Below are 11,796 nucleotides of genomic sequence, written 5' to 3'. Positions count from 1 at the left end.
GACGGCCACCTGCTATTTTTCCCCGTTGGGGTCCACGACCCCCATAGAGGGAGAATAGGTGTCGTTGTCCCCTCTCTTCTCAGCTTCTAAACCCCCGCCTCTCACCCCCCTCCCTGCCTGGTGGACACCCCCTCCACTACTTCTTACCCCCTGCTTCACACCTCTCTCCCGCATGGCCTCGCCCACTTCTCATCAAGCCCATCTGGCACCAGCCCACCCCCGCTTCTTACCTTACCTGAAGTTCTTACCCCCCAACACACACGGTCCTCACCCTTGGGCCAAGTTTCCCCTAGTTTTTACCCTGTGTACCACTCCCCATTCTCACCACCCTTGACACCCAGCAGCTACACCCTCCCCCCCCCCACCATCCAACACCTGGACCCCCCCTCCCCTCATTCATTCATCTACCACCTGGTACTAACAGACTGAAACTCCCCGCACGTTTATTTCACACCCAGCAGCAGCCCTCACACCCCCAGACCGCGTTTCAAATACGTGTATTTTTACCCACAATTGAGGGCCAGGGACTCACTTTTACAAAATGAGTGGGTCCCCAGGGACGCGCTGTGTTAGGGAGAAGCAGATACAACGAGGGCCACGGGTGAGAACGGGGAGGCGTCCCGCGGCCGGGTGAGAGACGGGGAGGCCTGCTGTGCTGAGTCTGTCACTATGAATCTGCCTACATGGTGGTACTTAAAATTCCAGCCTGCCCGCACAACGTGATTCTGACACTTCGCCCCCTGCCGGTCACATGGGAGCGACGTCATCTGAGGTCCTAGCCCACTAGAAAATAGCATCCGCCATCTACCCAGTGTGTAACGTCAGATAGGCGACAGGGACGTCACAAGCGGTGACGCCGGCTGCGGGGAGCAGTCACAGTGTGTGGAGGACTGAGTGTCACTGGAGGTGAGTAGTGAAGTGAGGAGGAGGCTGATGGCTCTGGCAGCTATGTGCAGTTTCTCCATGGTGCCGTTCACAGTATAGTGAGCTGCTGCTTCCCAGGATGTGTTATTGCAGCAGCTTTATAAAAAGTAATATTACAAGCTATGTAGACATGCAGATGCTAGTGCAAGGTTAATTTATTAGAGTAAATTAGTCATAATGTCCAATTATATATGTGCTTAGAAGTCTGTATAATTACTTTTTAATAAAAAGTGGCACAATTCTGGTAATTTGTACAAACTCATATATGTGTGTGTTAAATTATTTTAATATAATAAATCCAGAAGCAAAGTTCAATATGAATACTATTCTGCATAAGTATACTAATTTTAGCATTATTAATATAGTGGCAACATATTATGTAGCACTTTAGAGATGTTTATTCACATTAGCATTAGCCTACCAGTACATTTTTTAAATGGAAACTGGAGAACATGTTGGAAGCCCAGTTGGATTGAGCCCAGGGAGTGCGTACCAACTCAAATCCGATATGCCTCTGGTCAGAGAATAATTCTCACAGTAAAAATGTACTCTTCCTGTATTTTAAAAACTTTATTAAACTTACAGCATGTACACCTGTCAGCCATAACCGTACAACCACCTGCCTAATTTTGTGCATGTACCCCACGTGCTACCAAACCACTTAAGGCATAGGGCTAAATGCACTAATACCCCGTTCTCACCGACAGGCAAATTCCCGGGTCTAGCATATCGACCCGGTAATTTGCCTTTTAACACAGGTATTTTTTTCAGTGTGAACAATTCAACCCGTGTCGAAATTTCCAGGTCTGCTTTTTATCTGGGTTGGAGACCCGGGAATGCAGACACGGGTTGACCAGTTCACACTGCAAAAAAAAAAAACAGTGTTAAAAGGCAAATTACCGGGTAGAACTACTTCACCCGGGAATTTGCTTTAGCAGTGAGAACTGGGTCTGGCGCTGCAGTCCCCGACATTAAAATGCTGGGTAAAAAGTGTGAACACAGCATAAGCTTCAAAAAGTGATAAATTGCTAGCCAATCATCTCCTAACTGCCATGTCACATGCTGGGTTTGAAAAATGTTTGACAGGAGCTGATTGGTTGTTTATCACTTTTCGTTTTATAACTTTTGGAAGCTTAGTGCATCTGGCCCATGGACTCCACAAGACCTCTCAAGGTATCCTGTGGTATCTGGCATCATGACCTTATCAGCAAATAATTTAAGTGCTGAAAGATGTGAGATGGGTACTCCATGGCTCAGACTTGTTTTTCCAGCACATCCCACATATGTTCAAATGGATTGAGATCTGGTGAATTTGGAGGCCAGGTCAACACCTTGAAATTCTTGATGTTCCCCCAAACTGCATGAAGTGTGGCAGGGCGCTTTATCCTGCTGAAAGAGGCCACTGCCGGTACGCTGATACCATGAAGGGTGACCTTGTTCTGCAGCAATGTTTAGGTAGGGTTTTTTTGTCAAAGTAACTTACACATGAACCAAAGGTTTTTAGCAGAATGTTGCCCAGAACATCATAATTCTTTCACAGCTTGTTTTCCCATAGTGCATTCTGGCTGTCCATATGATGTAAAAAAAATGTGATTCATAAGACCAGGGCAAGTTCGGCAATTGCTCCGTGGTTTAGTTCTGACCCTTATGTGACAATTGTCACTTCTGGTGATGGACAGGGGTCAGCATGGGCACTCTTGACTGCAATGCGATTAGTGCTCTGACACTTTTCTGTCATAGCAAGCATTAGCATTTTTGGTACTTGTTTCCTAGCACGGCGCCACCGATTTTAATTGTATTGATTGGGGCCGCAAAAATTGCGTCCATCGCATGCCAACCAAATCGCATGCGATGCGATCGACGCGATTTTTACATTGGAATCAATGTAAAATGGTCCCTGAGACCCAATTTTACATTGATTTCAATGTAAAAAGCCCCAAAACCCCCCATTTTGATAGCAAACCCCCCTGATGGGTGAAATGGCCCTCCATTGTTAATGCCACCAAACTATTGACGCCAACCCGAAGCGTGGCGAGCGGCGGCGGTACGCATCCTACGACCTTTTCATACCCCCACTATATAGTGTGGTGAGCGCACCGAGCCCGAAGCAAGGCGAGCGCACGCGCATAACTTCACAGGTATACGCTTCTGCTTGCCACGCTAAGGGCTCGGTGGCTCGCTGCGCTACCACACTATAGAAAATCAACTCCACGCCGACGTGGATAGTGGGGGTATGAAAAGGTCGGAGGACGCGTACTGCTGCCGCTCGCCACACTTCGGGTTGGCGTCAATAGTAGGGTGGCGTTAACAATGGGGGGGGGGGCATTAACCATACCTAATACCCATGAGGGGGCATATACAATGAGAAATTGGCCATATTGGCCCTTTTCCCATTGTTCCCTATGTAAAATCGCGTTGATCGCATCGGATGCCATTATAATGGCATCCGACCAACGCGATTGTAACTTTAAAACTAATTTAACATTGTTCTCTATGGGAAAATCGCGTCGGTCGCATGGCGGCCCATTACAATGGGCCGCGATCAACGCGATTTTGTCTTTTCTGGCAATTAAAGCTGGTAATTTACAGAAAATCGCGTTTATTGCGTCGATCGCATGCCTTAAGTACCTTAACTTAAGGCATGCAATCAACCCCGACGGGCGCCGTGCTAGGAAACAAGTACCGCATTTTTTAGCTACGGTATCGCCTCGGTGGGATCAGACCAGACTTGCTTTCACTCCCCACACATCAATGCCAGCACTTGTTATGCTGTTTTATGTCCACATTGATTTTAGAGGTTTTACTTTTCTCTTGCGCCTTCATTGTTCTGTGCGCAATTCATGTCTTTAAAAAAGATCTGTGTAGGTGTGAGGTTGCTAATCCACATTGCATGCCTCTTCATTACCAGGTCCTCTTACAAAATTATCAAATTGTGCTGAGGACAGTGGACAAACTCAGTTTAGCTAAATGATAAAAAAAAATACATGAAAGTGCCTTTACTCTTTCCACCTAAGCTATGTTCAAAGAAGCCATTATTCTAATGCATTGAATGCGGTGAAATCATTTCTAGTCCCTCTCCTTTACATAGACTATCACTATTATTAGGAAAGGGGTGCTGGCATTGAGTTGGATGGTGTAATAGTTAGCATTACTGCCTCACAGCACTGAGGTCATGGGTTCAATTCCCACCATGTCCCTAACTGTGTGGAGTTTGTATATTCTCCCTGTGCTTGCGTGGGTTTACTCCAGGTGCTCCAGTTTCTCCCACAGTCCAAAAATATACTGGTAGGTCAATTGAGTCCCAACAAATTAACCCTAGAATGTCTGTGTGTGCGTGTACATGTGGTATGGAATATAGATTGTAAACTCCACTGGGGCAGGTTTAAAATATTGTCATATAGGTTAAAGGATGGTTATTGCGCTCAACCTATGGTTTGAGGCGCTGCCAAAAGAAGGGGGATTCCCCAGCCCCCTGGATATACTGAAACAATATGCAATTTGGCGCTGCCTGCCTGAAGGGTACTGTTAGCAAATCAAATGGATGTACATAAGATAAAGAAAGGTGCATAAAGAGATTTAATAGTAAAAATAGTGCATGCAAAACAAACTTGATTAATGGGCAAATATATGTATATGTTATGTCTCAATTGACATTTCTTAGTCCATATATTGCAGATGTTATAGAGGGGGTACTGTGGTGAGAGGGGCTGGCGTCCCGTCCCCTCTCAGTGCACAGGTCCCTCTCAGCACTCACAGTTATTATGGTAAAGTCTTTTCCGTATAAGTCCCACGTAGCTGCTCGGTCCCACGATGCCACTCTTCTGGTGGAGTGGGGTGTCTCTAGGTGTACGCTTGTGTTCAGCGGGGTGGGTGGAGGTACACTGGGGTTTGCGCACGGAGTGGGTTTCACCTGGAAGGCTGCTAGCTACCACGGCGGAAGACTCGCAGGGCTCCTGGTGGGGAGTTCCTCCGTTCACCGCTCGTAATAGCCCAGACATTTCTTTCTGGTGTCCCCAGATCCGGCCTCCCAGGCGGCTGTGTCCCGGCGTTCTCCGGCCTTCTCACTCCGTCTGCGGGGCGCCGATGGATGACGTCACCGTCAGATGGGGAGCTGGACGTCGGGATGCCGCGGTTTCAGCCACAACTCTGCTTGTATATGCTGCGGCCCCTAGTTGCAGGCTGGTGCCGGCTTGTCGATGATGGCTTTAGGGTGCGATGTTTTCAATGGGTGAGTGGATAACCAACGCGTTTCGGCTCTCTTCGGAGCCTCATTATTACCCAATTAGACCAAAACTGGAGGGGGGGGGCAATTTCAGCAAGAAACTAGATAAAGAAGAGCTTAAGTGGATATTCACCCTGAAAACATTGGAGCCAAAGGGGTTAAATATAGATTTCAATGTAGCAGCATTGTAAGTATCACAACATCCCTTTTCTATCATCTACGAGTAGTGGAGTAATCTAGGACTCCATAGAATAGTAGTATTGCCTCTACCTCATAGTACGATCACCATCATCATTACAGTATATATGTATTCAAGTGCATATGCCATCAGGCTATTGCTGCATAAGGTATGCATTGTCTGCCTATTTATTTATAGTACAGAACTGGACATTAGTAGCAGCATCAAAAATACGTAGTGCAATACTCACGGATATGAACTGTGTGCCTGACCCCGCCCACTTACCGGAGCCAGGAATCGTTAGCCTATCACCATTTCAAACCACTAACCAATGAAATAGAATCCTCAGGAACTGACCCACATACCTGGCCCCACCCTTGTGCCAGAGTCATCACTGATGAACCAATAAGCATCCAGAACCCGCAACCAATCAGGAGGAGGGTCACTGAATTTAAAGACAGTCCTGACACTGGCACTGACATCCTTGAAAAAGGCTCCGAAGAGAGACGAAACACGTTGGTTATCCACTCACCCATTGAAAACATCGCACCCTAAAGCCATCATCGACAAGCCGGCACCAGCCTGCAACTAGGGGCCGCAGCATATACAAGCAGAGTTGCGGCTGAAACCGCGGGATCCCGACGTCCAGCTCCCCATCTGACGGTGACGTCATCCATCGGCGCCCCGCAGACGGAGTGAGAAGGCCGGAGAACGCCGGGACACAGCCGCCTGGGAGGCCGGATCTGGGGACACCAGAAAGAAATGTCTGGGCTATTACGAGCGGTGAACGGAGGAACTCCCCACCAGGAGCCCTGCGAGTCTTCCGCCGTGGTAGCTAGCAGCCTTCCAGGTGAAACCCACTCCGTGCGCAAACCCCAGTGTACCTCCACCCACCCCGCTGAACACAAGCGTACACCTAGAGACACCCCACTCCACCAGAAGAGTGGCATCGTGGGACCGAGCAGCTACGTGGGACTTATACGGAAAAGACTTTACTCTAATAACTGTGAGTGCTGAGAGGGACCTGTGCACTGAGAGGGGACGGGACGCCAGCCCCTCTCACCACAGTACCCCCTCTATAACATCTGCAATATATGGACTAAGAAATGTCAATTGAGACATAACATATACATATATTTGCCCATTAATCAAGTTTGTTTTGCATGCACTATTGCAACTAGGGGCCGCAGCATATACAAGCAGAGTTGCGGCTGAAACCGCGGGATCCCGACGTCCAGCTCCCCATCTGACGGTGACGTCATCCATCGGCGCCCCGCAGACGGAGTGAGAAGGCCGGAGAACGCCGGGACACAGCCGCCTGGGAGGCCGGATCTGGGGACACCAGAAAGAAATGTCTGGGCTATTACGAGCGGTGAACGGAGGAACTCCCCACCAGGAGCCCTGCGAGTCTTCCGCCGTGGTAGCTAGCAGCCTTCCAGGTGAAACCCACTCCGTGCGCAAACCCCAGTGTACCTCCACCCACCCCGCTGAACACAAGCGTACACCTAGAGACACCCCACTCCACCAGAAGAGTGGCATCGTGGGACCGAGCAGCTACGTGGGACTTATACGGAAAAGACTTTACTCTAATAACTGTGAGTGCTGAGAGGGACCTGTGCACTGAGAGGGGACAGGACGCCAGCCCCTCTCACCACAGTACCCCCTCTATAACATCTGCAATATATGGACTAAGAAATGTCAATTGAGACATAACATATACATATATTTGCCCATTAATCAAGTTTGTTTTGCATGCACTATTTTTACTATTAAATCTCTTTATGCACCTTTCTTTATCTTATGTACATCCATTTGATTTGCTAACAGTACCCTTCAGGCAGGCAGCGCCAAATTGCATATTGTTTTAAAATATTGTCAGTATAATCTGTAAAGCGCTGCGGAATATGTGTGCGCTACATAAGAAACTGTTCCTAATTAAATAAATAAATAATGTTGACATTGTGACTATCGACATGCACATTGTGGATGGCAAATTTTATTACTATACTTAGGCTCATGGGTCACTAATGACAATTGTCGACTTACTGAACATTAACGTACCACAGTCCAGAAGTCAAGGGGGAAAAAAACACAAATTGAATTTTTAAAACACAAATCGGTAACATGATATGCTGATTACAATATGATGTTTTTTTAAGTTGCAAATATTTTATTTATTGTGAGATTTCTCTTTACTTTAGGTGCACTTGATCAGCCCAGTACCATGTCAGTTGTACGTGCCACTATGCATGCCAACTGGATTGTTGGAAAAGTTATAGGGACAAAGATGAAAAAAACAGCAAAAGTGAGAGTGACGAGGCTGGTGTTGGATTCCTATTTGTTAAAGGTAAATAGTGTCCTTCTCAGGGTGTTCTGGTCTGTCCAGTAGCAGAATATAGTGCTTTAATGTTAAACTGAATGTCAGTGTTATGCTGACCACACCTGTAATTGGCCCAATAGCCTTATGGATGTTCTGAGTATGACTGCAATGTCTAATAATAATAATACTGTTTTGATTAAACTTTCATTAACATTACAACTCTCTTTACAATGTTTGTTTCATGCGTATATTGCAATATCCTGAGCCTACTGCAAAAAAATAGAAGCTCACACGCCACACTCGTAAAATCCTTAATTAGCTTGCTTCTTGCTAGTGGTGGAATATCACTACATCCAGGTCCCCAACACATCTCCCATACAAGTCTCCCTGATTCTAAACACTATTGATATCCAGCAAATGTTAACATATTTTCTGTCTCTACAAGATGCTTAATATGTTCTCTGCGGGAATGTTTGTTGGGTCATTCCATGTCAACCAGGGGTGTCCACCGCCCATCTCAGATTTTTCCTAAAAATGTTTTAGTTAAGAGAGGATGTGAAAACAACAATTTCTGCCAGACAACTTTGACAATTAGTTTATTAAATTATTAACTAATCGTGGCTTTCTTATCCAGTTTATTTGAAATATCATGGGTGTTTATTAAGGAATCACCACAAAATTGGGGCCCCTGAGGTACCTTTTCCCCCCAAATCCAAACCAAATTACTTTGTCTGCCTTACATTATGCGTTACGGCAAAAACATACTTTTTTTTAACAGAATTAAAAACACTAGGTTAAATTGACATTAGTCAACCTGGAATAAAAAGATATGGCAAGTCTAAAACCTCATTCATTAAACACCTGTTATCCCATAGAAACTATACCACAGCTCCTGATTGGAGATTACTAGTAATAACCACATAAAGTGCAATTAAAATGTCAATCAGAAATATGGCAATGCCAGGTGAGAGATTGGTTTTGAATAGCTAATTAGCCACATTCACAAAATGAATACATGAAACTGAAAAACTGATGATTATTAGGTCATTAAATATCTTTGTAATAGCAGGCTATACAGACTTAAGTACCTGAACATGAAACATTTGAGATTTGTTATTGGTGCACAGTGAGCCTGCTAAGTACAGGACATTAAATGCTGTTTCTTATTCTCCTGACCTAGTACTACAACAAGAGGAAGACTTATTTTGCACATGATGCCCAGGAGCAATGTACAGTAGGAGATATTGTGCTGCTGAAAGCTTTGCCTGAGAGAAGGACCAAGCATGTCAAGCATGAACTGTCTGAAATCATTTTCAAAGTGGGCAGAGTGGTGGACCCGCTGACAGGGAAGTTATGTGCTGGCAGCAAATTTCTAGAAAGTTTGGACGACATTCATGTAACCGACCTTAATGAACAGCTTCAGAGTCTCAATATTTCAGCGGGTAAAACTGAAGAGAAGAAAGTTGATTCTTGAAGACCTACAGTTGCCTTTAGGAAACGATGTGCAATTAAAATGTATCTTGAGATTTAAATAATAAAAGTGATTTTTTTTTTCTATTGTTTAATCTGAGTTGAATTAGCCCCTCACATAAAACTGTGAGATATAAAGCATCATGAATTTATTCAAACTTGATTAGTTGCCTTGATTTGCATTTGAGTGATTAGAGAGATTCCAAGCAGGACACTATCTGTGTGGAGTTTGTTAATATCCCTGAGTCTGCATGGGTAGCTTCCCAGTGCTAAGATTTATTTTAACTCTCCAAAAGCATAGGTTAGTTGGCTGCTGTCAAACAGATCCTAGGGGTACAGTTGCTGAGCAAGCTGCTGCTCAAAACAGAGATTCAAAACTATTCTTTTATTCAAAGCAATTTCCTGATTAAACACACTGAGAATCGGCAGCTTTTGCATTAGCTTCTAAGTAATTTTACCTCCTAGCAATGTTGTACGATATTCAGACTGTATGCTTCAATTAGACCGGACTGATGTGCATGATTACTTATCCTCTGTATTATAATATGATTGGCACTATATAAATAAAGCCCCCATCAAAAGGGACCATTTCCAGTGTAATGTTTGAAAATTGAGAGGCCTAGAAAGTTATCCTTTCTAACAGGAACTGATCGATGTCGAAGGTGTAAATGGGCTGAATTACTCTCTTATACCCATGCAACAATAGTTTTACCACTAATTGGATTGCGCCAGACAACGTTAGGCTGTGAGGGCAAAGTTAGGTTTAGGCATAGGGGCTTGGAGTATTCACCCCTGAAAATCCGCATTACCAAACACAAAGGACCTTACTGCAGATGCTGTTTTGTAGCCATTCTTTTCATGTCGATATCTCATTAGTGTTAAGCCTGGCGAAGTGATAACTCGCCAGCCAATCAGCTGTGTAAGAAAAATTACAGTTGGGAGTTGATAGGCTGGTGCATTATTACCTTCCACTTTATCACTTCACCAGGCTTAATACATCTGCCCCAATATGCTGTATGTATGTAAGACTATGGGTCACATGCACCAAGTTTCAAAGAGTGATAAACAACCAGTCAATCAGCTCCTAACTGCAATTGTTTGAACACAGTCTGTAACATGGCAATTAGGAGCTGATGTTAAGCACGCTCCACTTTATCACTTTTTGAAGCTTGGTGCATGTGGTTGGCTGCACTTTTTGGTGCTTGGTGCAAGTTTATGCAACAGACTAGTTGCTATAACACAGGGGCGTTATAGCAACTAGTCTATTGCATAAACTTACAGTTTAGTTGTAAATATTAAATTACAACCATTACTCTTGAGCTGTAAACACACACACACACACACACACACACAAGGCCACCATTAGGGGGGTACTTTTGGTACAGCTGTCCCGGGCCCAGCCTCTCTGAGAAAGAGAGAGAGAAAAGCCCTGCTTCTTCACATAAGGACACTGGCAGCCAATTTAATATGCGACACTGGGTGGTGAGCTAATCAGAGCTAGCGTACCTTAAGCCAATCAGATCGGCTGCCGGTATGCGAGCTCTGATTGGCTTACCACCCGGTGTTGCATTTTAATTGGCCACCAGCATCCGGAATCTGATGTCTGGGAGCAGGGCTTTGTTCAGCAGTGCAGGCATCACAGCGGAAAGGGGGATGGGGGAGCCAGGTAGTAAGTGAAGGGAGAGGGCCCGGGGCACAGACTAAAAAATTAGTTCCTGGCTCCAAAATTGCTGGTGGTAGCCCTAAGCACACGCGCGCGCACACACACACACACACACACATACAACAAGTATGGCTTATCTGTTGAAAGAACATTTAATATAACATATATAAATTCCAACCTTGAACCTGTGGCAACAGATGTTATATGCCAAAAGAAGAATAGGCGGCACACGGCGGACTTAGTATATAAATTGTATTAAAGGTGCAGAATGCTTATCGTGCCATATTCATGTGTCACATCAACGTTTCATACCTTATAGCCATCTCATCAGGACAGACTGTATATAAAAAGTGCTGGTGTTCTAAAGTGCAAGAGTGAAGACAAGGCTGTGACAGGCAGTCTGAATAAGCTTAGTCTTACTCAGGCTGTAGTCACAGAGCGACGCCGCAACCAATGGACGCTATGTTCCTCTAAACCAGGGATGGGAAACCTTTGGCAATCCAGCTGTTGTTAAGATACACATCCCAGAATACCCTGCTACAGTTTGCTGGGATGTGTAGTTCAACAACAACTGAAGTGTTAAAGGTTCCCCATCCCTGCTCTAAACTATGATCACAAATTCAGGCAAGGGGTGATGGTGCCTACTCCTGTATTTGCATTGCTTAAGGATCATACATACTAATCTACTGCGAGCAGCTATCATATGGCTGAATCAAGCTCATTGTGCAGCTCACAAGCTGCTACATAATCCCCCATAGCTTTTACAGCGGCCGATATACCAGCCTGCACATAATTATCTTCATTCTTAAGTAATGTAATGGACCATAGCTGTAATTTTAGTTGTAAGAAAATGGACCGACAAGCTAGAGCACCCATTTTGATTGGAAGCCAATCATTGTTTACATGCAAGGTAAAAGAGTTGGGATTGATTCAGAGCTCCACATTGTTGCCTGCTTTCTCTGACATTACCTCTTTAACTGCAAGTGAATGCTGGTATGGGTATGGTACTGACTTCCTAA

General features: G+C 45.0%; 1 protein-coding gene across 1 annotated transcript; it reads left to right on the top strand.

The window, feature by feature from the left end:
• The first annotated feature begins 721 nt into the window (after nucleotides 1–721).
• Nucleotides 722–9,199, top strand: MRPS17 (mitochondrial ribosomal protein S17). Its single transcript, XM_083171168.1, has 3 exons — nucleotides 722–906; nucleotides 7,526–7,671; nucleotides 8,825–9,199. The coding sequence occupies exons 2-3, from the start codon at nucleotides 7,549–7,551 to the stop codon at nucleotides 9,116–9,118; spliced, it is 417 nt and encodes a 138-aa protein (XP_083027294.1). The 5' UTR covers nucleotides 722–906; nucleotides 7,526–7,548; the 3' UTR covers nucleotides 9,119–9,199.
• The last annotated feature ends 2,597 nt before the right edge of the window (nucleotides 9,200–11,796 follow it).

The sequence above is a fragment of the Crinia signifera genome, chromosome 2 (genome assembly GCF_055691185.1).
Source record: "Crinia signifera chromosome 2, ASM5569118v1, whole genome shotgun sequence".
Taxonomy (NCBI): Eukaryota; Metazoa; Chordata; class Amphibia; order Anura; family Myobatrachidae; genus Crinia; species Crinia signifera.
Note: the sequence above shows the minus strand (reverse complement) of the source record. Positions and strands in the feature narration are given on the sequence as shown.

Coding starts and splice junctions, on each gene's coding strand:
- MRPS17 (XM_083171168.1), top strand. CDS start 7,549: ATGTCAGTTGTACGTGCCACTATGCATGCCAACTGGATTGTTGGAAAA. Junction 7,672..8,824: donor TGGATTCCTATTTGTTAAAG/GTAAATAGTGTC, acceptor CTCCTGACCTAG/TACTACAACAAGAGGAAGAC.